Raw genomic sequence first — 25,766 nt, 5'->3', positions numbered from 1 at the left:
ACACAAAACCCATCTCATGTCATGAGAAGAGGGGCGATTCGCTGTTATTCAAAACTGTGGGCCTAGTTGCGCGGCGGCTGTTTCCAAAAGCCTACCTCTAGGTACCTCTAGGTCCTGCCAACTCTGTGCGTACGTCTTGGTGGTATGAAGATGTTGGTATAATGCATATACGGTGCGCTCAGACTCATCTCTGCTTCCTCGGCCAAGGACCGCCGTCTCCGGGCCCGACTCCAGACGCCGCCTAGAGCCCTAGAGTCGGGCGGAAAGGTAGTGCTACAGGCCAGGTTGGTTAGATGCGACACAGGGGGACGGCCGTGCGACAAACGTCAGACCTCCTCCCTCGCCTCTTGCCCTTCCCAAAACTAGTGGCAGACCAGGGATTTGGCAGAGGCGGCACAGGAAACGGCGCCGCACGCCAGCTTCTCCAGTCTACAGACGAGCGGGCATAACTAGCACCCGTTGGCAGAGACGGCCGGAGCCGGCGGCGGCCGTTCAGGCCCGTACTTTTGAGGCTGTTCCGGATGCGCCTCCTCCTCCGTGAGGTCCTCGTCCTCGTAGTCCCCCTCCCCGCCCTCGTCACTAATCTCCTCATACTCCTCTTCGTCGTACTCGCTCTCCTCCCCCTCCCCCTCGCCCTCCTCCCCTTCGGGGAAGCATTGTTCCCCGCCGCCTGCCGCCAATCCCGTAGCCGCGATGCCCCGTCCTTGCTGTTGCATTTGCGTGATTATACTCGTGAGCTTCTCCGACTTCTTCCTAAGCTCATCCAGCTCCTTGAGGTTCTTGGTGCGATCCTCAGCCATCTTGAAGATGTTCTGGTTCATGAGCTCGTGCTTCCGCTTGAGCCCGTCGTTCTCCTTCTCCAGCTTCTTGGACTTTTTGGACATTTCCTCCATTTCCTTGCGGAACGTGAGAAACAAGTCATTGCTATTGTTCAGAGTGTCTTCGACCTAGCCGTTGCTCTTCTATCAACTCTGCTCCTGTCGCCGCGTCGTCGTCGACGCCAAGGGGGAAGAGTCGTCAGGAGCGCTAACCTGTTTGAACTTATCAACGTAGACGTTGAGCTGGGTACGCAGCTCTCCCTCGGTCTTGGAGAAGGTCTGAATTTGCTGGTTGAGTTGCCGCGACCGCGTGATCTCTGACTCGGCCCGCTTCTTCTCCCCCTCAAACCGCGCAAGGTTGAACTGAACCTCCAGCTCCTTGGTGCGCATGAGCGAGTGGAAATGCAGGTCGCGAAGCTCGTACTGGTCGATCATTGACTTGAATCGCATACGGAACCTAAAAGGGGACACGTGAGCCAAGCCATTCCTCATACTGCCTTGGTTGGTGACATGGCAAAACGCTGGCGCATAGACTCACAGCTCCTCGAGTTCCATGTCCACCATCTGCTTCTTTGGGTTGTCCTTGTCGCTCTGGTAGTCGTCCAGCTTCTGGAGCAGCGTCGAGAACTTTTCATCCCAAGAGTTCTGGTTGCGCACTTGGTTGTCTGAAAGCGTCTTGTTCTCGCTCTATCGTTCCGACGGGCCCCAGTTAGCGCACCGCCAACCACGCAACCCTTGCGACAGCAGGCCAGACCAGGCGAGGGGGGAAACAAAGGACTGAGTGCAACCTTCAGCTTGTTGTTCTCCTTCTGCAGCTCGCGACACAGCTTCTCTAGCTTTTCCTTCAGACCGATGGTCTTGGTGAGTTCCGTGCGGCTCTGGTCCTTTTCCTTCTGTAGCTGGTCGCCCCGTTTCTTCTGCTTGATGCTCTCCCGCTCGTGGCGTTTCATATCAGCCAGGAGATCGGAGCATCGCTTTTGCAGATGGTCGATTTTCTGAAGGTTGTCCATCTTGGCCGTCTGCGAGTTGAGTTCACGGTTTGCCTTGCGAACCTCGCGCTCTGCACAAACGGGGGCGTTTGCGTACTCCCAAATTAGCACATGGCCGTCCTACCCGGCAGGCTGTCTCGTCGCCAGCTCCGAAAGTACGAGGGAAAAAGCAAATATCTGGTGTCACAATCGTACCGATCTCGATCTCCTGGTCCTTCTCCCCAGCGGCATCAAGCTCGAGCTGGGAGATGCGGGCGGCGACCAGCTTGGAGGCTTCATTCGAGTCAAGCGCCTTCTTCTTGGACTTCTTGCTCATCTGGGCGGCGGCGGCGGCGGCGGAGGCGGGGGCGTCGCCCTTGGGCGGGAGGGCTGTGCCGTTGGCCATTGCTGCCGGGCGCGGGGGTGCGGGCGTCTGGGTCGACGCGGAGTTGACGGCCGACATGGCGCTGGCCATACACACGGCAGTCTGAGTCGGCGGGTCGCGGCGGCTGCGGGCCTGCAAAAGATATTTGCGAGGCAGAGATTGCCGGGCACACACGCAGGCGGCTGCTGGCTCCAAAGCTGTCGGCTGGTCGATGGTAAAAGATGCGATCGGACTGGGCAATGGCCGGCCGAGAGGGGCCCAGCCAATTTCCTGGTGCCTTCTTTACAGGCAAGGCGCGGCGGTGGCAAGCTTTGCTACCCGACTTTGGCGGATTGCAAGGACAGCAGGACGTTTCGTGATAGGCAGAAAGACCTCAAATTCGAATGCGCGGCTCAGGTGCGAGCGGGAGGTGTTGAATTTGGCTGTCGCATGTCCTCATTGAGCAGCCTTGGTGGGTCGCCCGCTGTTGGTGCCACCCGATGAGCCACAGCCTGCAAAAAGCTGAGCACCAGAGGTCCGGTACCTTTGCTCCGCCCGCCACCACCCACTGCGGGCAGGTACCGCCTGGCGAGCCCTCGCATCCACACAGGTCACAGGCATCACAATTGTTAGTGCGGGGAGCCTTTCAGTCCGTTTTTTGTTGCAACAAGATACATTTTGCTACAGCAAAATTGTCCTGTGATAAATGCACTGTCCTTATTGCTCTCCTTCTTTCTTATTTTTTTTTTATTTGCTGTTTTTCTTGCCGTTCCTCTCCTTACCTCTCAAGGGGATGTCCCACCGCAGTACCAATTCTGATCCCTGGTACCTGTTCAGCTTGTGCAGCTTCCAAGACCCGATCCCTGCAAGAAACACCTGAAAATCGAAACCCACGAGGCGATCGGTCCGGTCGTTCTAGCCCTTTGGTCTTCATTCGGCCCTGGCGGATCTCGCGTGCCGTTGACGTAGGTATTTTTTTTTTTTTTTCATTCTTCTTGTCCTGGCTGAAGAGATTTCTCGTCTAGACCTCTCGCAGGCGGGGCTCTTCACACCTACTCCACCGACCTTCCCACTACCTCACCGTTGCTCGACCATCAGGTCCTTCTTCCCCGTCTTCATTTCATCCATCGTCGAAGCGACCTTTTTTCCATCATGATGCTACGGCGCGCCACCCATGGCGCACGCGGCGCGGGCCGCAGGTCCTTTGCCAGTGTCTCTCACCAGTACCCCAGCCCTGGCGAGAGGTTACACGGCTTCACCATGAAGCGCGTCAAGCAGGTCCCAGAACTCAAGCTCACGGCACTGCAGCTCCAGCACGACAAGACAGGCGCCGAACACCTCCACATCGCCAGGGACGACAGCAACAATGTCTTCTCCATCGGCTTCAAGACGAACCCGCCCAACGACACGGGCATCCCCCACATTCTCGAGCACACCACTCTGTGCGGAAGTAAAAAGTCAGTCTGCCTGCTCAGGCCATGGACCAAAGACCAACTCCCGCTGACGCGACGCCACGGCTGAAGCTATCCCATACGGGACCCTTTCTTCAAGATGCTCCCGCGAACACTTTCCAACTTTATGAACGCCTTCACGGCATCCGACCACACCTTCTATCCGTTCGCGACTACAAACCAGCAGGACTTCAAGAACCTGATGTCCGTTTACCTGGACGCCACTCTCAGGCCGCTTTTGAAAGAGACGGACTTCTGGCAGGAGGGCTGGAGAGTTGGCCCCGAAAACCCCGAGGCCCTGGCCCAGGCCGGCGAGGCGGCCAAACCCGAGGATGGCCGCTTAGTCTTCAAGGGTGTGGTGTACAACGAGATGAAGGGCCAGATGTCGGATGCGTCGTACCTGTACTACATCCGGTTCCAGGACCACATCTTCCCGGACATCCACAACTCGGGCGGTGATCCCCAGAAAATCACCGACCTAACATACGGGCAGCTTAAGCGGTTCCACGCCGACCACTACCACCCCAGCAACGCCAAGCTGTTCACATACGGCAACATGCCGCTCGCCGACCATCTTCAGGAGATCGACGCCCAGCTCAGCGCCTTCGAGAAGAGCCTTGCGGACGGGGTCTCCAAGGTCCACCGCCCAATCGATCTCAGCAATGGCCCTCGTGATGTCACCATGTCAGGTCCGGTCGACCCACTCGTGGACCCCGATAGACAGTTCAAGACATCGGTTTCGTGGGTCCTTGGGGACACTGCCGATGTTGTCGAGTCCTTCTCACTATCGCTGATCTCGGGCCTATTGATGGACGGATACGGCTCGCCGTTGTACAAGGGTCTGATCGAGTCCGGGTTGGGCATCGACTGGAGCCCAAACACCGGATACGACAGCTCTGCCAGGTCAGGCATCTTTTCCATCGGTCTGACCGGGGTGAAGGAAGAGGACGTGCCCAGGCTCAAGTCCGAGGTGCAAAAGATCTTGCGGGAGACGCGTGAGCAAGGCTTCAAGAGGTCCAAGATTGATGGCTATCTTCACCAACTTGAACTCTCCCTAAAGCACAAGACGGCAAATTTTGGCATGTCGCTTCTGCAGAGGTTAAAGCCAAAGTGGTTCAACGGCATTGACATCTTCGACTCGCTCGCGTGGAACGACACGATTAACGAGTTTGAGAAGCGCATGGCCGGGGGAGGTTATCTTGAGGCACTCCTGGACAAATACCTCCTCAACGACAACACGCTGACGTTCACCATGACCCCCTCGGCCGATTTCGGTGCTGAGCTGGTGAAAGAGGAGGAGGCCAGACTTGCGGCTGAGATCGCACGAATCTCGGAGGTGATGGGTAGCGAGGCGGCCGGGCAGAAGACGCTAACAGAAAGGGAGTTGCACCTGCTCGCAGAGCAGGGTAAATCTGTCAGTGAAGACCTGAGCTGTTTGCCCACTGTTCACGTCCAAGACATCCCAAGAGAAAAAGAGCGGGTTGTGCTCAGGCATGAGCAGACCGGCGGTGTCAAGACCCAGTGGTACGAAGCCCCTACCAACGGGTTGACATATTTCCGAGCCGTAAATACCTTGGCGCATCTTCCCGAAGAGCTTAGGGCGTTCATCCCACTCTTCACAGATGCCATCATGCGCCTAGGCACCAAGACCCTGTCGATGGAGGAGCTGGAGGACCGCATCAAGCTCCGCACCGGTGGCGTCTCAGTTGGTTACCACTCCTCAACACTCCCTGGAGATTTCAGGCAGTCAAGCGAGGGCCTCATCTTCACCGGCATGGCCCTGGACCGAAATGTCCAAGACATGTTTGAGCTTCTGCGGCTGCTTGTTCTGGAAACGAACTTCGACAGCCCCGAGGCCGTCTCGCACATTCGCCAGCTGCTGCAGGCCTCGGCGGACGGCGTTGTTAACAACATCGCATCGTCGGGGCATGCCTACGCCAGGAGGGCGGCAGAGGCCGGTCTGAGCACTGGCGGGTATCTGAATGAGCAGATCAGCGGGCTGTCGCAGGTCAAGTTGATCACGTCACTGGCCAGCAGGCCCGAGTCGGACCAGCTAGCTGACGTGATTGCCAAGCTCAAGGCCATCCAGAAGCTTGCGTTCAGCGGGGGTGGCATGCGCGCTGCGATTACCTGCGGCACAGAGAGCGTAGGGGGAAACCAAGCGGCCCTGGCCAAGTTTGTGGGCGCTCTCCCCGAAAGCAGTGGCGGTATGGCCGGGTCGGCGGACAAGAACACCATGAGCGCCTTCCCCAGAAACGCCAAAGCCTTCTACCCCCTTCCGTACCAGGTGTACTATGGTGCACTTGCTCTCCCCACCGTCTCGTACACTTCGCCAGACGGCGCGCCACTGCAGATCCTCTCGCAGCTCCTGACGCACAAACACCTGCACCATGAGATTCGCGAGAAGGGTGGCGCTTACGGGGGCGGTGCCTACACGCGTCCCCTGGACGGAGTGTTTGGCTTCTACTCGTACCGCGACCCGAACCCTGTCAACACGCTCAAGGTGATGCGCGGTGCAGGCGAGTGGGCCGTGGACCGTGAGTGGACGGCGCGGGACCTCGAGGAGGCCAAGATCTCGGTCTTCCAGGGCGTGGACGCACCGAAAGCGGTCAACTCGGAAGGAATGAGCGAGTTCCTGTACGGCATTACCGGGGACATGAGGAGCGCGCGGCGCAAGCAGCTCCTCGACGTCACGCGCGATCAAGTCCAAGAGGTTGCGCAGAGGTACATCGTTGATGCACTTCAGTCTCAGGATGAGAGGGTCGTGTTTCTGGGCGAGAAGGCCGAGTGGGCGGACCACTCATGGGCGATGCGTGAGATGAACGTCAAATAAAGAAAGCAGTGCGCCTATGCACCGCACCCTTTTGCAGGCGCAAGGGGTTGGACTCTCCGCTGGGGTTCTGTAATACTCACCATGTAGAAACACTCTCACGACATACACAATGATACCCCTCTCAAAAGCAAGTGGGCTAGTAGACGGGACGCACGCGACCAACAAGACAACAAACAACAGCCGCCCGGGTTCCAAGCCGACAGACGCGGGCTCCATGCCGGCAGCACGAAACTGTCCGTGTTGCATGTGAGATGAAAAGAAACAGCGCTCAGATACGATACTCCTCGGTGGCCGATCCTCGCGGGTCCCCATGGCTCCGAGGACACTTAGAATGCGCAAGATCAAGTACAGGCTCCTGTGGACGGCGGTCAAACGCAGACCCAGAGCCGTGGCTCTCTTTTCAGAACCAACTTCTTCAGCTTTGGGAGCTTGGACTAAAATGAAGAGTACATGCTAACCTTGCCCCTTGCGCCGGTCACCCGGTTTGTCCCTGCGGGCTTTTGCGCTGGCCTATCTATACCGGGTCAAGCCGGCGACTTGGACGAATTAGCAAGGAGTCGTAAGCCTCACCTACGCCAGATGGCGCGCAGCTCCCGTCTCGAGTTGAGGGGACGAATGGCAGACGGGTAAGAGAAGAAATTCCCCGCGATAACGTCATGCGGGAAAGGGTGCAGGACTATACTTCTGGCGGGGCTTGCCTCTGGACGGGGTTGCCGCACCGAATCAAGCCGCGTAATGCGAAGGCGCAGGTATTTTAGATACCTAGGTTTTGGATACCTAGCAACCTCAGGTGGCCTCCCCCATGCCAACTCATGCAAGCTGCTGCTGATTGGGGCCTGCTGCTGGTCCGACAGCAGCAGCGGGAGTCGGTGCCTGAAAAGACGACCCATCCGTGGCGCGGGTTTAACGCAAGAACAACGCTGGCATCTATGTTGGACGGCATGGAATGTAGCACTGCAGTGGTTTACAGCGGTACCTGACAGTGCCGAGTCAGGCCAAGCCGTTGCCAGAGCGCTGTCCCGTTGCCGATCGACGCGAGCTCACCGATTTCGATTTCGGAGACGAGCAGACGCCTTGGCTCGTCTGTCTCGTTCTCGAGGCGAATTCACCTCCGCTGCTGTACCGACGCCGGGCAGGCTTCCCTGGCCTGTTCTCGCCTCATTTTATCCTGTCCGCGGGCCTTGTCTAGAACCCAGAGCAAACACGGACCGATGACACGTACGTCGTCGCCTCATATGTGGCGTGTGTTCCGTTTTTGGGAAGCCTTCTTTTTTCTTCTACTTTTTCCTCTCGAGTACCGCGGGTGCGGGAAGGTGCATTTTCAGCAAGCCATCAATGGGAAGGTCGCTGGTGCGGCATTTTGAGGCCCGCCCTGGGCACTACACTACCCGGGCCAGACCCGACAGGCCAGCCAGACAGACCGCCAAACGGACTGGCATCGGTGGCCCTCCCTCATCCCTTCCGGCTTCTCTTTCCCCATTTCTTAACCTCTCCCCCCCTCCTCTCCCCCTGGAGGTGGAGCCGAATATAGTCGTTGTAAAAATGTCTATCTGCCCGGTCTTCCAAGCTCCGCCGTTTTGTCAAGCTCAACAACACGCAGCTACCTGCCGAGAACCATGGCACCGTATTGGAGGTCGTAAATGCGCGCGTCTATCTAGTAGCCGTGCAAGCCAGACTATAGCGGGCGGCCATATGTGACTAGGTTCGTCTGGCAAATAAATGGATAATCACAGGGCGGCAGGTTGCATCATGATATATCTATGATATACACGAAATCACCAGGTACGCGCACCACATGCCATGCCGGGTTACCGACTTGGGCACCGCTAAGTGGCTGGTGTCGCGCGAGTGGGAGGGTGACTCCCCGGCTGGGAGCAGCTCGGCAGGGCCCGGCTGGTCTGGTTCAAAGCCAAGACGGCAGAAAGACCGGTCTGGAGACTCGTGTTCTGCCCATTCCCCTCGACCGTGAAGTTGCGGTCAGAACCAGAAAAGGCGGCTTCAGGATCCAGCGAGGACCAGGAAGGGCGGCGGATGCGAGCATAACATGGAAATTATGGGCCCGAGGCCCACCACGTCGTCCTGGCTCAGCGTGTCATCGAGATGGATATGGATGGCTAAAATGACCAAAATAAAAACATAAAAGAATAACAGGGAATTCCCAAGCACAGCCGCAACCCAAGCCAGACGCGGACCAGTAAATAAATAAATTCATTTCCATTTTGGGAAGAAAGCGAACCCTATTGCCCTATTGCCCAATTCTCCTGTTCATCTCGATCCCCTAGCGACAAATTAGGAAGCAACCCACCAACACCAAGCAGGGAAGGACAGGAGGAGAAGAAAAAAAAAAGATTCCGCCCCACACTGCGCCCACCGCCTGCCACACATTTCTCCTGAAGTTTTCCTAGGCCTCGTCCTTCTTCGCGTCTCTTCTCCTCTGTTTTTTCTCCAAAACAAATCCGGTTCAGTTCTCGCATCCAGTTGATTACCGTCCTGCTCGACTCGCTCGAGCCAACCCCGTCCTTGCCGACTGTTTTTACTCTGTTTCCGCCACGGCCAGAACCGTCACGTCAGCCCTTTTTTTGCTCACTTGTGACTCGAGTCCGCTCGGTGCGTAAGCTTCTCCCCCCAACCAGACCCCTCCCCTCCTCTCCCTCCCGAGCCTGTCGTTGCCGTCGTCGTTATTGTTGTTGTCCGTGTTCTTTTTGCTATTTATTGGGTCGCTCTGGTGCCATCACATGTCGGTCTCAAGACACGTTGGATGAACCGCCAATCTCTCCTCTCTCCCTCTCTCTCTCTCCCTCTCAGTGTCGTGCGCTGTTTTTTGTCGTTCCAGAGTTCGCCTACGTCGTGCTTTGTCTGGACTGGTCCGGTCTCGCTCTCGACTGGCCAATTTAGCCCCCGAAAAACTACTCCTCACACCCTTTTATTCTTGTCGCATTGGCGCACCGTCACTCCAACACTTTGACTCGACTCTAGATATACCATCACAGCATATCGACATACCGGCAGACAGCAAGAGTACATAACTGACCAGTCGGCCCTCCTCTAGCCGCCTCTCACACCCATCCAGACTGCCTTTGGTCTGATCAAAGGCGAACACACCACCACGGCTTCCAGGGCCGTGTTCTTCGTCTCTGATCAAGATTTCAGCCATCGCAAGACGTTCCATATCATCAACTCGCGCCCACCCCCCGCTGCTGAGGTCGCCCAAGCAGCCCGAGCTCTTTTTGCTTGATCCTTTGTTTCAACACCTGTGCCCCGAGTCCACCCCCAACCGCCAGCTGCCGCATAGGACGGGCTCTAAGGTTCTTCCTCTTACCGAGGGAGAGTCGAGGACACCTCGTCAGGTCGCCACGGGACCCGCCTGCTATCGCTTCCGGCCCCCCTAACACCCCTTCTGCAAGCTCCCGTATAACCAAACTCCTAGCACCTGCGCTAGCACGTCCCAGCTCTCCCTCCGCTCAACTCGTGGGATATGGTTATGGCAACAGCTCTTACCGATCGCATCACCCCAGTCGACTTTAATCACACGTTTTTAAAGAAGACCACCCCGGGATTCTTGGACCACCAGCACAATGGCGAGCTAGTCTCCAAGCAACTGATCGGCGATGCCCTTCGCTCCCGCGTGGAGAGCATCGACCACGAGTTCTGTGACCCCGGCGACGAGGACACCTTCTTCGTCGCCGACCTCGGCCACGTCTACCGCCAGCACCTGCGCTGGAAGCGGAACCTCCCCCGCGTCAAGCCCTTCTATGCCGTAAAGTGCAACCCGGACCCTCAGGTGCTCCGGCTGCTTGCAGAGCTCGGCAACGGCTTCGACTGCGCCTCTAAGACGGAGATCAAGCAGGTCCTCGACATGGGCGTCGACCCCTCGCGCATCATTTACGCCCAGCCCTGCAAGACCAACTCCTACGTCCGCTACGTCGCCCAGGAGGGCGTGCGCCAGATGACCTTCGACAACGCCGACGAGTTGCACAAGATCGCCAAGCTGTACCCCACCGCTGAGCTCTTCCTGCGCATCCTGACCGACGACAGCTCCTCGCTCTGCCGCCTGAGCCTCAAGTTTGGTGCCTCGCTCGACTCCACCGACGGCCTGCTCCGCCTCGCCCGCCAGCTGGGCCTCAACGTCGTTGGCGTCTCCTTCCATGTCGGCTCCGGTGCTTCCGACCCGCTCGCCTTCCTCAAGGCCGTCCGCGACGCCGACACCGTCTTTGCCCAGGCTGCCGCCCATGGCTTCGACATGAAGACGCTTGATGTTGGTGGTGGCTTCTGCAGCGACGAGACCTTTGAGGCCATGGCCGGCGTTCTGCGTGATGCCCTCGAGGAATACTTCCCGCCCCACCGCAACGTGGCTCTGATCGCCGAGCCCGGCCGCTACTTCGTCTCGGCCGCCTTCACAATCGCCTGCAACGTCATTGCGCGCCGCACCCTCGAGGACCCTGCCAACGCCGCTGCTGGCATCGTGGCTAACCCCAGCTACATGGTTTACATCAACGACGGGCTATACGGCAACTTCAGCAGCATCATGTTCGACCACCAGCACCCTGTTGCCAAGGTGCTCTCGTCCTCTGGTACCTTGCTCTACAACACGTCTGCCGCACAGGCGGCCGAGGACGAGGGCATCGAGTACTCAGTGTGGGGCCCCACATGCGACGGCATTGACCGCATCTCGGAGAGCGTCCGCTTCCAGCAGACCATCGATGTTGGCGACTGGCTCTACTTTGAGGACATGGGTGCCTACACCAAGTGCTCCGCCACCCGCTTCAACGGTTTCTCCGACTCCCACGACGTCGTTTACGTCTGCAGCGAGCCGGCTGCTCGGGCTATGCTCATGAACTTTGCTTGAGACGACTCGCTTTTAGCCCGTCTGAAGCGACGGCTGTTTCAGGGTTGAACCAACATGTTTGCTTTTTGTCTTTGGTTCGTTCGATCGAAACTTGGCACATGTTGTGTCATGGTTAGATGGATCCGCGCGTGGCTTTTGGGACGAGATATGACGGACGAGAGGTAAAAAATTCGGTGACTGTGAAAGGAATACGAAGAAAAAAACGGGTTCCTACGCAGCAGTATAGTGCACTTTCACTTCTTGAGAATAGCATTTATAGATAGACTTGGCTCTTGCTAACTTTGGCGCAAAGTTAGATTAACAGCAAGCGAACAAAAAAGAGCTTTGAATAGAGATATTTAAAGTGAAGCATGCAGCGCCATTGACGAACCGTGGATGAGTGAATATTGGCCCTATCGCAAGAACACAGCAGAGTCGTGCTCTCGATAGTCGGGTCTTACCATAACACAAATTGGTCAGATCAACTTTGTTTCCTTGTCAAACTTGGTTAGGTATCCAGGTGTGGTGGTCTCTGATTCCAACACCCCCGCCCTGGCTAATCTATCAGGATGAGCCTTTGCAAGGCTGGCAGCATTCTCGCCTGCCTTGTCTATCCCACCACATGTCGCGCTGATGATAGGGCAACTGCTGATACACCAGTCCCTCAGGTCTAGGAAACCAAGTTCAAGCAAAGAGGAAGAAAAGCGCTTTATTTTGCCCCAGATGGTGATGTCAGCGTCCCCTACAGATCCTTAGGCTCGCCGTCCGTATCATCATCGCCAGATTCATCGTCGTCGTCCTCGCTGTCGTCCCCTTCGCTCTCCTCGTCGCCCGCGTCATCATCTCCGTCCTCTCCCTTAAAGCCGTAGTCGTCGTGGAAGTGCGACAGGGTCTGCACCTGCGTCTTGTAGCCCATCGACTTGAATGCCTTATCCATCGACTGATGGCAAACAAAACAGACAAGGTTAGCAAAAAGAAATGGGATTCGAGGTTATAGGCAAATGCGTGACAGGGACAACATACCTCTTGCAGAAGCGGCGCACACGTTACGACAACATTGCTAGACCCAGGCTTGAATATGGGCACGATGAGCTCCGAGACGACGCGGTGGATCTCGTCGTGGGAGACATTGCGCACGGCCGCCATGATTCGCCTGTTCCAGTCGGGCGAGAGCCCGCGGATGACACCGAGGACAAAGTTCTGCTGCGCCGCGGCCGCCATAGTTGCCTGCTCGTCGGCAAAGCCCATGACGATGCCCGAAACGGCGCCCTCGACGAGATGGCGGTCGAGCGGGGCGGTTCCGGAGCCAATCGCCTCGACGGCGGCACGACTGGCCTCAATGGCCTTTGACGCGTCGGGTGACCGGTACACCTTGTACTGCAGGTAGCCGTCATCGAGCTCGCGGCTGAACGAGACGCCGTAAGCGAGCCCGTTCCCGCGAACAGCGTTCCATAGCGGGCCCTCGACCGCCTCGAGGTAGCCGATAGCCACCAGGAACGCGGGCAGGCGAGGGTCCGAGTACGACAGCGGACTCGAGGCTGTGCTTACGCTATATGAAGAATCCAGAGTCGTCATGGGGATGATGACAGTCCCGACCGAGCCCGGCTTGCGGCCCTCGTCGCTCAGCATGGCCGACTGCCTCACTATCGGCACCATGTCCTTGGGGTCCGGCGCCCAAAGCCTCTCCGTCAGGGCATCCCAGGCAGCGACCGGGTTTTGCAGCTTGGACACATCGGCGGTGACCAGGACACGCGTGTTCTCAAAGGTGAAGAGCGCCTTGCGCAGCTCTTGGAACCACGACACAACCGTCTCTGGCTCCTTCTCGAGCAGCTTTTTCAACCTCCGGAGGTAAACGGCCTTGACCAGCGTCCGCTTCGCCACAGGGTACGACTGCTTGACAAAGTGGATGGCTATGTCCACCTCCTGTGACATGATCTTGCCGTCACGCTTGGACTCAGGTATGTCGGCCAGCGCCTTGGCCACGCATGCCTTGAGGCGCTGCGGGTCAAAGATGCTGTCAAACATCATGGTGCGGATCCATCCGATGATGGTGGCGTACTTGTCGGGCTCGATCTGGAATTGCAGCACCATGCTCTCGGGGTCGCTGACCCTGTAGCCCGAGCTGAGATGGTAACTGATTGTATCTTTCTCGAGCTCCATGACGACCTCCTCGAACTCGATTTTCTTGCCGCCCCGCATGATGGGCGAGTTGAAGAAGTTGTCGTTAAAGAGCGAAAGCAGCGGCAGCAGCTTGACGGGTGCCGGCGAGGTGCCGATGTGGACCGTAATATGCACAAAGTTGCTCGGGACATGCTCAAACTGCACAAATAGGGGGAGGCCCTGGGGTACACCGTCGATGAGCTTCTGCGCCGGGCCCGCGGGCGCCCCCACAGCCTTGGCCTTTCCGGTTCGTGCGGTGCTCGACTCGATGAAGTGAATGGACTCAGTCCCGGGGACGGGCCACTTGTCGATGACCGACTCTGGAATGGCGATCTCGTTCTTCTTCTTCGCAGCCTCCAACCGCTCTGCGAGCTTTTTGAGACCCTCTGGGCCGAGTTCCGCCTTCCGTTTGGCTATCCGCTCCTCCTCGGCAGCCTTGAGCTTATTGGCTAATTCCATCGAGGGCTTGCCCAAAATGGATACGTGGTGGGCATCCGACATCCATTTTCTGAGGAAGGCTCGCCACTGCTCGTCCGTCCATGACTCCAGGGTGTCGTACTCGTGAAGGCCCTTCATCTGCTTCAGGGTAGAACCGTCGCGCTTTCCAAACAGATAGTCCGTGATGATGTTGCCCGAGTAGAACTGCTCAGAGCCCTCGGCCTGGAACTTGACCTGCCTTCGCTCACGGCTGAGGCACTCCTTCATGTACTTCATGTCAATGGGTTTCTCAGCCACCTCCCTGAGGAGCGATATCAGACGCTGCTCGACGAATGCAAGCTTCTCGGTCGCAACGCCCGTGGGCTCGAACCAGATGACCGAGTTCGGCCGGCTGTCCCACCACGTCCCGATTGAGCTCGCCAGCTCCTCCCTCTCAACCATGATGTTCTCAAGAATAGACACGGACGAGCCGCAGAGGTACGTCAGGAGGATGTTTAGGGCAGAAGACTCGATGATATCGGTGCAGCTGGGACCGAAGAAGGCTACCACGACCCCACCTGTCGACTCGTCCTCTTCGGGAAACTCGACAGTCTCCACAACGGTCTCTTTCAGGGGAGGGGGCTGTGCCGAGTCGATCCAGGGCCTTTTGGACAGATGGTTGTCAGCAAGCAGCACGCGGTCGAGACCGATATGCAATATGGTAGCAAGTGACACCATTCATGGCATACACACCTCTTGAATGGGGCATCCGGGGGCGGGATATGATCCTTAATGCTCTCCTCGAAGCCTTCCAGGATCTGGAGGAGGTTGTCATGGTCTGTCTCGCCGACGATTATGAGAGCCAGGTTCCGCGGCTGGTACATGACTTTGTGAAATTCACGGATCCTCTCAGGAGTCAGAACCCTGAGAGCCTCCATCATGCCGCCTGTCTCGTAGCGGAACCCGATGTTCTCAGGATAGAGAAGGCGGCGGGCCCTGAGGTACATGAGCTCGGTACTGGAGTACTGCAGCGCCTGCATTTCCGAGTAGACAACACCGGCATCGTTGCCCTCGCCGTCGATGTGATGGACCTCAGTGGCGCAGCCCTCGTCCGTGATTGTGGGCACGAGTACGTGCTCTAGGTACACGGGTAGGATTTGCGCGAAGCCATCCCAGCCGGCGGTCTCCAGGGTGTAGGCAGTGTGGTCGATGGCGGTCCAGGCGTTAGTGCCCGAGTAGGCACGAGAGGCGAGTTTGTCCAGCAGACCCTTGTACTGGTAGCTCCGAGACCCCATAAAGACCAGATGCTCAAGGGTGTGAGGAGCACCCGAGTCGTCGAAGATCTCAGTGGCCAGCGTGAAGTAGCCGTTGACCTTTGGCCCCTTGCGGTCGGCCACGACGACCTGCATACCGCTTCTCAGGGACTCATATTGCGTGATAACGGTAGGCGCATAGTCTGTCTGGAAGCTCTGGACCTTGCGGAAACCATGGCTCCCTTGTTCGCCGCTCATGTTGGAGAACTTGTTGGAAATTTGGGTAAACAGTCTAAGCACGGTGTGATATTGGTTAGTCGCCAAGCATGAAGGCCAATGGACATAGGCTGGCGTTGGGAGGAGATGGAACAGAAGACGGTCGGTAAATGTTTGCAGTCCAGGGTCGGTCAGGTAAACCCTGATAGGCAGATAGGTAGGCGGATTGCCACATGGGGATGACCGCCTCTCCTAGTAGGACAGTCCAAAGTTTGGGGGTTGTCAAGACAGCAATTGTCTAGGCTTGGGAGTGTTGCGGATGAGCAGAGTAGCGCGGATATACATTTCCCGAGATGCAGCGCATGATGCTGATCATGGTGCTGGTCCCGGGAAGCGGTCAAAGGCGGAAAAGGCGAGGGAGCCGATGCAAAGACTCCATACCCAGTCTCACTCTCGGCGCGCACGCATGCGAGGATAAAGAGCAAGCCCACGGCGATATTAATTACCCCCTCGAGCATTGAGTTGAGGACGACCTTCCTGAGGCGCATCGTCTGGGCATGTGCCTGAGCATATGCCTGGGCGTGTGCATCGGAACGTGACCGAGCCTGAGGATGCCCGTCGGCAGCATAGTGGTTGCAAAGACAGGCACAAGAGTCGGGATGGATGGGGGCATGGGGCTGGGCGGCCGTTGGCCGGTCCCGGCGTGCAGGTCGAGTGTGGTCACAGGATATGGTCCTGACGTGGGACCTGTTCGGGCCAGTTTTTCTGGCTGCAGTCCCGGGCTCAACCGCAGGCCCATGGCCAGGCCCGATATTCCGACCTTGGCCTTTGGGCCGACTGAGCATCTCGGGCCGGGACGCAGGGGGCAGCAGGCGACAAATCAGGGACGCGGCGATAGGATATGTCGGAAGGGGGGCAGGCGGCAATCAGGGCTGGGCTTGGGAAAAAAAAAGACGAGGGCCGGGCCGGTGTGAAGGGCCATGGAAGTCAAGTGAAAGGAGGGCAGAAGGAAGGAGGAAAAGAAAGAAAAGAAAAGGCCCAGGCAGCCAGCAGCGCCGGCGTGGTTTTGTCTTGCACCCACGTCACTTCACGTACCTCCTGGTGCGCCCTGCAGGCAGAGTCTCTGGAATACAGCCGGTGGCCAGCAGTCGGCTATCGGCAGGAGGGTGGGCAGCAGGTGAGGGAGGCCAATGAAGGAAGGGCACGCTCGTGTGGGCAGACGATGGGCGACAGCCTGGCTTGGGTGTCGGGGCTGGGACTGGGACTGGAACGGGACTGGATCGAGGGAGGGCGGGGATCGCAGGATTGTGCGAGGTTGGCAACCGTGGGCCTTCCAAGCGGATGCCTTCGCCTGCTCCCTGCGCAAAGTCTTGGTTCGTCCCGAGGCGGGTGGACTACCTGACTGGAACGCCCGGGTATTGATTGAGCGGGGGTATTGGCGAAGGGCGGTGGCTCGGCGTGCGCTGTCTCCTGCCAAAAGTGCAGCTCGTTTTGAGGGGGCGGGGGCGTGTGTAGACGACCCAAGGTGGTGGGCTCAACGCCGCAACTACCTGGCCTGGCTTGTGCCGATCGCGGCAGGCTCTCTACTAATTTCCATTAGCTGACTTCTCTAGCTTTTCTGTTCTTCTTCTCCTTTTCGGGCTTCCTTGCCGCCGCTTTCACCAGATTCGGGGACCCAGCTCGGGAGGCAACGCTCAATATTAACCTCAACTTGGGCCGCGGTGCAGGGCTAGCTGCTGCAGGGTACGCTAGAAGGAGGGGCGGCATGTTAACCCGGTTGCCAACCGCCAAGCCTAGGCAGTTCTTCAGTCCTAAACCTAAACCCTACCCCACCCCTGAAGGCTGAGCTCCAACGTCACCCACAGGCGCACAGGCCACACCCCAGAGCTCCAACAGCTGTGATCTATCCCAGACATTAACATCGAGGACAGCACGACTGCCGTCAAGGCCGCTAATAACCGCCGACGATCCCTGCGTCGAGTACTGCGAACACGAAGTCGAGGCAAGAGCGAGAACAGGACATCGCGCGCGGCTAGCAAACGCCCGAGATAGACGGAGAACCACCATCGCGCACGGCTGGCCGCTGCAAAGCGCAGAGGGGCTGCCTCGACCCCAGCACTCCTGGACGACCCCGGCGCGCTGCCCCTAGCCATGGCGGCTACGCCCGCAAACGCCCTCGGGCCGGCCCTGGTCGCCTTTGCCATCGAGGGCTCGTTCCCAGACGAGCATCTATCCTCACTCAAGATCGCGCCCAAGGAGCTCCCTGCCGGGATCAAGGCCCTACAGGACGCGAAATCAACACTCGAGGTAAGTGCCCATGTGAAAAAGGGGGCCAGCGGCAACTTCTAGCCCGTACCTGATACTAATAACCCAAATTGCCTCGCCCAGGACGAAATCCGCACCGTCAACCACGAGACCGCCGACGATGTCAAGACGTGGTATGACAATGCCAAGACACTCCAGGACGACATCAACCGCTCCAAGCAGATGGCCGGTGATATCCAGCGGGAGGCAGAGGAACCCGAGGTCTCGGGAAAGACTGTTGAGGAGGCCGAGTCCAGGGCAGCGTTTCTAGTGCGCGAGCTGAACTACAACGACCAGCTAATTCAGACCCTGCGGGCCATCAAAGCTGTAACTACCATACTTGACGAGGTTGAGCAGGCCCGCGCCGAGAGGCGCATCCTGGACGCGCTCCATCTGCTAGAGAGTACGCACACACCTCACTCTTGGCGGCTGACGGCGCGTCGCTAACCCCCGGCAACAACAGAATCGTGGGCGAGTCTAGACGCCCTCTCCGTCAGCGGCTCGTGTAAAGCCGTCAAGCTGCTAAACATGCGCGCCTTTGAGCTCAAGTCGGATGTGCACGAGGTCTTTGACCACGTCTGGAATGCACTCGTTCACCTCGACGCCGAGAAGTCCGAGTTTTCAGTCCAGCAGACCCGCTCAGGTAGCCAACATCACTATCTCGTTCCAGGCGGCCACCTGTTGCTGACACCTGTATGCCCTATCTAGATGAGCCTATGAGTCTGCCTGATGCCGTAGTTGGCCTCCAGGCGTACAAGGAAGTCGACCGGCGGATGTCTGATCTCTGGCATGGCCTGGACGAGGCCATTGTCGGTCCAAGGATGGACCTACAGAGCTCCTCTCCTCTACCTGGCATTCAAGTTCAAGATGTAGGCTATATATCCATCCGGTTAATTCTGCCTGCAAATCAAACTACCGTTAGTGCTGACCAGCCTTGTAGCAATGTTTACGAGCCACAGGGGAATCTGTACGAACTGTCGAGGCGTTGTTTGCAGATCTCGTCCAGATCCTCAAGTTCCTCGCAGCTGCCCTTCCTCTCGAGCTTGTGGAGGTCCTGTCCAAGGTCATGATGCCTGAATTAATCAACAGGATCATAAACGTGTGGCTCAGCGCGGCAGTGCCAGCGTCCCTGAAGGACATGAACGAATTCCAAGCCGTGATCGAGTCTGCCAGGGCGTTTTGTGCTCAGGTGACAAGCTTGGGCTTCTCAGAACTCGACGATCTCCAGGAATGGGTCGAGAGCGCGCCCAAAGTCTGGCTCTCCAAATGCCGGGAAGCGGCGCTGGATACCATTCGCACAAAACTATCACAAGGTAAGCCCCATATCTGGTGGCCCGTCGCAAGAGGGGCGAAAATGGTGCTGATTACTATATTGCAGGACTGGGAACGCCCAAGCAAGTGGAGAGGATAGAGACACAGATTGTTTCCCGGTCCGAAGGCAAAGAACTCGCCGCAAACGGTCCGTCAGCCGGCGCAGCCACCGACGATCACGGATGGGACTCGGCCTGGTCAGATGGCGACGCCGGGGAGCAACAAGAAAGCGCCGTGGAGAGCAAGAAGCCCGCAGAACCCGCCCCAGAAGTTGGCGATGACGATGTCGACGCATGGGGTGCCTGGGGTGCTGACGAGGAGATCTCGGACGAGGCCAAGGTCGAGGATGGCAAGTCCGATGCCAAGGATGACCCCAAGCAGGACGAGAAAGAAGCGAAACGAGACGCCAAGGGCGCCAACGATGACGAAAGCGATGCGGCAGATGCCTGGGGCTGGGGCGAGGACGACGTGCAGGAGGAGCCTTCAGCAGCGCCCGAAGCAAACCCTGCTCCCAACCCTCGTGCCGACCACAAGGCAAACACGGGGTCTAGAGAGCTGACATTGAAGGAGACGTACAACATCACTTCTATGCCAGACCCTGTGCTCTCCCTAGTATTTTCTATCCTTGAGGATGGCGCTGCGCTCACGCAAACAAGGTGCGTATGGAGGTGGGGTCTTCTCTATTGCGTCTAAGCTAACATGGGACAGCCATGAGAGCAACCCCGTCGCCACTGCTGCCGCCGGTCTTTTCAGTGTTCCAACGCTGGTCCTTGCCATGTTCAGGGCGGTGTCGCCGTACTACTATTCAGCAGGCCTAGGCGGAAACATGTATGTCACGACTTAAAGGACGAGTCTCATCTGATCCCAGCTTGCCGGAATATCCTAACCTCTCGCGTTGCCGCAGGTACCTTTATAACGACGCCACTTACTTGGCAGGGAGGCTTGCCGACTATGCGGCAGCATGGAAAGCCCGAGAGGACCTGACAAGCCGCGCCAGGAACATGTTGCGAATAGATAACGATGTTAAGGCCCTGCAGGCCTTTGCCAACCGTGCATATAGCAACGAAATGAGCACACAGAAGACCATTGTGAAGGACCTTCTGGGAGGTAAGCAGCCATTCTATCCGGCTCGGAGTGACTCGAAGTAGCCCCAAGTGCTGACTGCTTGTTCTGGCGCAGGGCAGCAAAGCGTGATGGAACAGAGCTTTATGGAGTCGGCTGTGGCGCAGGTACGGTCGGTCTCGGCGGCCTGGGATGGGATTCTGACCAAGTCGGCCTGGTTCCAGGCGGTGGGTTCTCTCGTCGACGCCGTGGCGACCAAGGTCATCGCCGACGTCATGGAGATGCCCTCGATCGGCCAAGACGAGGCCTACAATATCGCAAACATGATTTCAAGCATCACCGAGCTTGACGATCTCTTCCCACCAACCCGCATAGGCGACGAACAGATCCCGTCGACAAGCCAGTACGTGCCCTCGTGGCTACGACTCAAGTACCTCTCCGAGGTGCTGCAATCGAACCTACGTGAGGTTCGCTACCTATGGATCGAGAGCGAGCTCAGTCTCTACTTTACGCTCGAGGAGACGCTGGACCTCATCAGTGCCAGTTTCGAGGACAACGCGAGGACAAAGGAGATCGTGCGCGAAATCAAGGCCAATCCACATCCCATACAGACGTAGTGCCAGGGACGCCATCCACCCGATGATGATGCGCTGATGGTGGACAAAGCGGTCGCTATAGGCTGGCCAACCGAATAATAATTCATAGACGACAAACCCGAGCAACCCATGCCCTGTGGCGCCAAGCATGTGCGTAGCCATGGTCTGATACACCGCCGGACACAAGAGCCAGATCCTGTGGGCGCTTCCATCTGTGGCCCCGATGTCCGACGTGAGCGACAGAAACGGTTGGACAGACAACGACATCGGTCATCTCGCAGGGTCGGGCGAGTCGGGGCAAACAGGAGCATCCTGGAGCCAGATCTGGGCCCATCAACCTTGCTGAATGGTGCCATGCTCTCGCCGTGGCGGCGGCCACTGCTTCCGCGCCACCCGCCGTACGCTTTGTGTCACGGCCAGGATGGGGGGGTACAAATTCGCCGAGCGACGCCACGGTTCCACGCGCACGCATTGCAGCACCAAGGTTGGGCCATACGAAAAGGCCGCGTGTGGGATACGACATGGCACACGAGAAGACCCTTGCGGGCCACGATGAGCGCTAGTAAGACGTCTTGCATCATCATAGAGACGACTCTCAACGGATCATGGACTTTTTTTTTCTGGAGAGGACGCATGACGGAACACCGCACGGTCTCCTGACTTCAAACCTAAACGTGGCCTTGGTCCTTTTGTCTTACTCTTCTTTTTCTTCCTCTTCGGAAAAGGGGCGCGGCGTTATCGGAAGGACGTGCGAGGCGGTCGGGACTGAGGAAGCCACAGGAGCACAAGGTGGTGGCACGGGAGCGGCTTGTTGCATGTGGCATATGGCCTGCCTGCCTACCTGCTTGCCTGCCTGATCGAGTACAACAGCCGTGGGAATATTAAGATAAGGAGAAGAAAAGGAAAGAGATTAAATCAAAAACAGACAACATCAAACAGCCGAAGGCGAGGTACGGGATCGAACCTTTCCCCGCACTGTACACGCCCAAGTGCGAGGGTGCCATGTTTACAAATCCATACACAAGCTTGAGGTGTGTCCAGGCATGGTGACACGGGGCGCGAACCACTGCCTGTTGCCTCTGCGCAGCCTGGCTAGGTACATGTGTGCCTCGCGCTAGGTCGAGTACCTGCCCAGCCGCACCGCTGCCCCTTGGTAGATGACATACCGTAGTATCTAGATAGGTACCTAGAGTAGGTATCCATGTCTCTCTCTTCTCCCAACCCCCCTCACTCCCAGCCCCCCAGCCGCCCTTCCCGTTCTTCACCTTGACCGATGCTGGGTGAGGCTAGCGAGACGCATGCCATCTACCCGCCCCCGGCACTTGCGCCCTGCACCATCGGCCCACACCCGGCGGCCGGCGGCCGGCTAGATGCGTTGTTGCTATTGCCGCCCTGGGCGTTTCAAGTGCTTGATTTGCCCATTGACTTTTACTTTCCTTACCCCGCATGTCCCCCCTTGTCTAGCCCACGATCTATCATTCGGCCAGGGCTGCTGCGTGCGGCGCCATGATTAAGTTTGGCGCCCGTGCCAAGCACGAAGGTAGGCAAGTCCCGGTGGCACGATGTAACGGGGGAGTACTGTAGTCGCCTCGTTTTCTTTTCTGTTTGTTCGCAGCCATTAGCCTCCTCGAAACGGGGGTACATAAATGGTTTAAGGGGGCCCTGTCCGCTCGAGTCCCATGGTACGGGGGCGGAACAAAATCCCCGCCTCAACTGACTACCCATCTGATGGAGATGAGCCCTTGTGGTCGATGAGAGAGAATAAAAGAAAACAAGGTTGGCGGACGGGAGACAGGCCGGTCGATGTAGCATCAACGACGTCACACCGCCGCGCCACGCTTTGAGAAAATATCGCGCCATCCTGCAGAGGCGGGACCCATGAGGTCCATCCAACTGCCCATACTCTGTCCCCCACGTCGTCCATCCCCTGCCGTCCACGGGCCACTTGGCGCGTCGTGATATCGTTGGCTCTCGCCTCCCCACTCCCCGACGGGCTCCGTCCCAGCCGAGGGCATGTAAAGCAAAAAGGGAAGTGGGTAGGGCATGCAAGACAGAGAGAGGATGAGCCGGCAGGCAGGAAGTTGTGTTTGGCCCACCCCTTTAAAGCTAACAAGGCGCGCACGTCGGCAGGCAACGCGGGGGAGGATGGATGGGGTGGATGAGAGTCTCCGGGAGTGTTGGCCGTGTGCACCAATGGGCGAGCAGGGGGGTAAAACCCTATGTCGATCATCAGAGAAAATGACTAAGGGGGGAAAAAGAGAGTAAAAAAAAAAATGAAAAAAAAATGAAAAAAAAAGAAGGCGGCTGCTACTCCTGCAAGATGGCGCCTTCCTTTTCGTCCCACCCCAACCTGATATCGCCCTTCAGTCTGCCTCCCCTCCCACTCCCGATACCCGAGAGGAGAGACACCACCTAGGACATGTCTGCGGTGCCTGGATGTATCTCGTGGAGAATGGGCACCCGAGAGTGAAACCAGGAGCATGCGGGCCGGCATCAAAGGCCTCGTCTACAACAAGCGCTAGTCTATTCATGCTTTGAGGAACATGGGCTGCGTTGGCACGCCTTGGTACGAATCAACCAGCTCGCCCCCCGCGCCCATGGACCACAACATGCCATCCCCATCCAGTCTCCCTTTCTCACTCGAGTGCCGCCCGCCCGCCCGCCGCCGAGATGCGATGGGCAGGCCAGGCATGAGGGCAAGAGTCAGGTCCAGAAAGGCACCTACCTCCCTTTAACCCTCCCTGACGCGTGCCTGCTCCTTGGAATGGCCCCGGCTGGAAAGGCAGACCGGTCTTGCTTCGGCTTGTTGTTATGTGCAAGGCGGCGCCATGCCGGCTCTCATTTGCCCTGCTCAGTCCCGCGTTTTCCCCTCGCTGCCCTTGGATGGATAAATGAGGCCACAGAAGCAGCCCAAGGGGACCCCGCCCCTAGATAGGTAGAAGAGGCAGCAGGTGGAGGGGCGTGTGTGCCCGACGGTATAGGCCACACACCGATTTCTGTCCCTACCTCGCCCTCCTTTGGCGACACCGGGGGGAGGTCATTATCGGGCAGCGAGCGACGTCGGTCAGGCACGCATATTGTGGCCCTTGCCCGGTGCATGTATTCAACAAGTACAGTGCTCGTAGTACCCATGCCACAATGTGTCCCCGCGTGCCCCTCCCCTCTGCTCTGCGATGACGCCGAACAAGGAGAGAAAAGCCGAGCCGGAGGTAGTAGGCACGGAGGGGCGCCCAGCGATATATCTGCAAGTCCCCGTAGGTAGCCCGCATACCCAAAGAAAGAAGGCGGGCGAGAAGGAACACACACAAAAAAAAGCAAGAAGAGGGCGGGGTGGCTGGCCCCAAATCGTATCATCCAGCAACTAGGTACTTACTGCGTACGTAGCAAGCTCGACAGGGAGGAGAAAAAGGGGTCCGCGAACTACATTAATCCCAGTCCCCTGTGTAGGGCTGTACGACGACGACGACGACGACGGCGGCGGCAAACCCGCCCCGTATCTATTGCGGTCCAACAAACAAAAAGAAAAGCATCCCTGATCCCTTCCCCTTCCCGGACATCGCCTATCAAAAATACCCTCCGCCGAGCCCGGACCCGCCACAAGGCCACCCACGACGAGGGACCGTACCCTAGTCGTGATGGGCTTGTTGAGTCGATGACCGATATGCCGACAGAGTATCATTTATGGATGGGCCCTGGATGGCCCTTACGCTTGCACCGTGATGTTGTGATTTGCGTGTTCGTTCGTTCGAAAAAAAAAACACAACTTGGCACAGCCCTTTTTTGTTTCTTTTTGTTTTTTATCTTGACGATGGAATATTCCGCCATCATCACTCCACTCAGCAACTCACTCCGAGAAGATCGAGAAACAAAACGTGAAAAAAGTTTGGACGAAAGTCAAGAATAGAAAAAGCGGGACGGTGGCAAAACCCAGGGGGATTACACGCTCCCAGCAACGCCTCCCCTTTGTATACGAACCGCAATTTCACACAAAAAAAAATGAAAAAAGAGAGAACGGATAGTGACAGAAAAGAACTATGAAGACTTCACGGCCAGGGCCATCCTCTACATACAGTATGCGAAAAGCATCGCAGGGGGCGGAACGATGTGGCTTGGCTCCCTGACAGAGCCAGGCCAGAAAAGGGGGTGGCGAATCAGCAGAGGAAAACGATAATGATACCAGCCACCTACGGCAAATAACGGAATAGGGATTGCGACCATCTCAAAATCCCTGGCAAATATTACCCTCTCTGCCCGCCCAGCCAACCTCTCACGGCGGGTAAACAAAAAAAACAATATGCACTACGCTATTTCTGTGCCCGTGAAGGGGTGCAGCTATTCAGGAAATCAGGAGGGGGTGTAGCATACTCTTTGATTCAGACACAATTTGCTCCGATACGAGAGGCAAGCTCGTGCAACGCCCACCCTGCACCCCATGGTGGTCAATATGATTTCTTGTCCCGAGAGGCACGACCGGATAGAGATGGGCGGCCATAGTCGCGTCACGATGGCTAGCTAGTGCCTCTGACGTGGCACATCCACAAGCATTATCAACATCACACTCATCAACGGAACTTCCTAAAATAATACAACCTCGAGACCCGTGGGGCCCTCTGTATCTTACGTGAAGCCCGGATCGGAAGAGCGCGATAACTCGCTTTTGCCCTCGGAATGGTTGCCCACAATCGACCAGGGGGAAGGCAGGCCATGAGTGGTAATAGCACGCGAGCAAGGCAGGCGGACATGCATGGTCATAGGCGGTGCAGGTGCAGGTGCAGCCTTGCGTGGCCCAAACAGGGAAAAACACAAAGGCTGGGCTGCGAGGCGGACAACCGCTGATCCATCCTGCCAGCACAAGGACGGCGGACTCCTTTGAGCTCAGAGGACAACAAACGGAGCATATGGCGGCATGACAGATCACAATCGTGAATTTAACAGAAGCCACCCCCAAGCATGCCTGGCACCTCTTCGGCTGACCGCATGAGGCTGAGAGGGATGGGAGGGGCGGCACGCGTTAGTAATCTGGACCTGCCCCGTCCAAGGCATGCGGTCTCGGGGCACAGAAATGCCTCATGTGACCTAGCACACCGCGCGGTCACGCCGCAGGTGAAAGCGTGCGACGAACAAGGCCTGCCTCGAGGATGGGAGGCCAGAGGACCCGGCACCAAGACGCGCAACAGAGGGAGGAGTA

The 25,766-nt window shown here is 57.6% G+C and overlaps 5 protein-coding genes across 5 annotated transcripts; 3 read left to right on the top strand and 2 right to left on the bottom strand.

Annotated features, from left to right (window-relative positions):
• Positions 1-30: 30 nt before the first annotated feature.
• GGTG_06267 (hypothetical protein) lies at positions 31-2,560 on the bottom strand. The gene is made up of 5 exons (XM_009224083.1): positions 2,003-2,560; positions 1,607-1,878; positions 1,357-1,505; positions 1,032-1,275; positions 31-947 (listed from the first exon to the last, which is right to left on the bottom strand). The coding sequence occupies exons 1-5, from the start codon at positions 2,259-2,261 to the stop codon at positions 450-452; spliced, it is 1,422 nt and encodes a 473-aa protein (XP_009222347.1). The 5' UTR covers positions 2,262-2,560; the 3' UTR covers positions 31-449.
• A 565-nt stretch (positions 2,561-3,125) lies between these two features.
• Positions 3,126-6,621, top strand: GGTG_06266 (mitochondrial presequence protease). The gene is made up of 2 exons (XM_009224082.1): positions 3,126-3,607; positions 3,674-6,621. Exons 1-2 carry the CDS (start codon positions 3,303-3,305, stop codon positions 6,432-6,434), a joined length of 3,066 nt encoding a protein of 1,021 aa, XP_009222346.1. The 5' UTR covers positions 3,126-3,302; the 3' UTR covers positions 6,435-6,621.
• Positions 6,622-8,818: 2,197 nt separating this feature from the next.
• GGTG_06265 (ornithine decarboxylase) lies at positions 8,819-11,687 on the top strand. The gene has a single exon (XM_009224081.1). The coding sequence runs from the start codon at positions 9,910-9,912 to the stop codon at positions 11,278-11,280; it is 1,371 nt and encodes a 456-aa protein (XP_009222345.1). The 5' UTR covers positions 8,819-9,909; the 3' UTR covers positions 11,281-11,687.
• On the bottom strand, positions 11,520-17,029 carry GGTG_06264 (zinc metalloprotease). Its single transcript, XM_009224080.1, has 4 exons — positions 16,401-17,029; positions 14,590-15,381; positions 12,283-14,500; positions 11,520-12,199 (listed from the first exon to the last, which is right to left on the bottom strand). The coding sequence occupies exons 2-4, from the start codon at positions 15,345-15,347 to the stop codon at positions 12,002-12,004; spliced, it is 3,174 nt and encodes a 1,057-aa protein (XP_009222344.1). The 5' UTR covers positions 15,348-15,381; positions 16,401-17,029; the 3' UTR covers positions 11,520-12,001.
• Positions 17,030-17,118: 89 nt separating this feature from the next.
• GGTG_06263 (hypothetical protein) lies at positions 17,119-21,828 on the top strand. The gene is made up of 9 exons (XM_009224079.1): positions 17,119-17,612; positions 17,694-18,012; positions 18,073-18,252; positions 18,318-18,478; positions 18,550-18,922; positions 18,988-19,576; positions 19,629-19,748; positions 19,825-20,027; positions 20,100-21,828. The coding sequence occupies exons 1-9, from the start codon at positions 17,457-17,459 to the stop codon at positions 20,597-20,599; spliced, it is 2,601 nt and encodes an 866-aa protein (XP_009222343.1). The 5' UTR covers positions 17,119-17,456; the 3' UTR covers positions 20,600-21,828.
• The last annotated feature ends 3,938 nt before the right edge of the window (positions 21,829-25,766 follow it).

This window comes from Gaeumannomyces tritici (assembly GCF_000145635.1).
Source record: "Gaeumannomyces tritici R3-111a-1 unplaced genomic scaffold supercont2.3, whole genome shotgun sequence".
Lineage (NCBI taxonomy): Eukaryota > Fungi > Ascomycota > Sordariomycetes > Magnaporthales > Magnaporthaceae > Gaeumannomyces > Gaeumannomyces tritici.
The sequence above is the reverse complement of the archived record's forward strand: the minus strand, read 5'-3'. Positions and strand labels throughout refer to the sequence as shown.

What these genes read in the sequence shown, in the direction of transcription:
- GGTG_06267 (XM_009224083.1), bottom strand. Translation starts at nt 2,261, where the DNA reads ATGGCCAGCGCCATGTCGGCCGTCAACTCCGCGTCGACCCAGACGCCC. An exon ending in GACATGGAACTCGAGGAGCT is followed by an intron (nt 1,276 to 1,356) that starts GTGAGTCTATGC and finishes GTCCCCTTTTAG; the next exon opens with GTTCCGTATGCGATTCAAGT. An exon ending in ACGTTGATAAGTTCAAACAG is followed by an intron (nt 948 to 1,031) that starts GTTAGCGCTCCT and finishes AGCAACGGCTAG; the next exon opens with GTCGAAGACACTCTGAACAA.
- GGTG_06266 (XM_009224082.1), top strand. Translation starts at nt 3,303, where the DNA reads ATGATGCTACGGCGCGCCACCCATGGCGCACGCGGCGCGGGCCGCAGG. An exon ending in ACTCTGTGCGGAAGTAAAAA is followed by an intron (nt 3,608 to 3,673) that starts GTCAGTCTGCCT and finishes CCACGGCTGAAG; the next exon opens with CTATCCCATACGGGACCCTT.
- GGTG_06265 (XM_009224081.1), top strand. Translation starts at nt 9,910, where the DNA reads ATGGTTATGGCAACAGCTCTTACCGATCGCATCACCCCAGTCGACTTT.
- GGTG_06264 (XM_009224080.1), bottom strand. Translation starts at nt 15,347, where the DNA reads ATGAGCGGCGAACAAGGGAGCCATGGTTTCCGCAAGGTCCAGAGCTTC. An exon ending in CCGGATGCCCCATTCAAGAG is followed by an intron (nt 14,501 to 14,589) that starts GTGTGTATGCCA and finishes TCTGTCCAAAAG; the next exon opens with GCCCTGGATCGACTCGGCAC. An exon ending in GTGCGCCGCTTCTGCAAGAG is followed by an intron (nt 12,200 to 12,282) that starts GTATGTTGTCCC and finishes GTTTGCCATCAG; the next exon opens with TCGATGGATAAGGCATTCAA.
- GGTG_06263 (XM_009224079.1), top strand. Translation starts at nt 17,457, where the DNA reads ATGGCGGCTACGCCCGCAAACGCCCTCGGGCCGGCCCTGGTCGCCTTT. An exon ending in CTGGCATTCAAGTTCAAGAT is followed by an intron (nt 18,479 to 18,549) that starts GTAGGCTATATA and finishes CCAGCCTTGTAG; the next exon opens with CAATGTTTACGAGCCACAGG. An exon ending in GCAGGCCTAGGCGGAAACAT is followed by an intron (nt 19,749 to 19,824) that starts GTATGTCACGAC and finishes GCGTTGCCGCAG; the next exon opens with GTACCTTTATAACGACGCCA.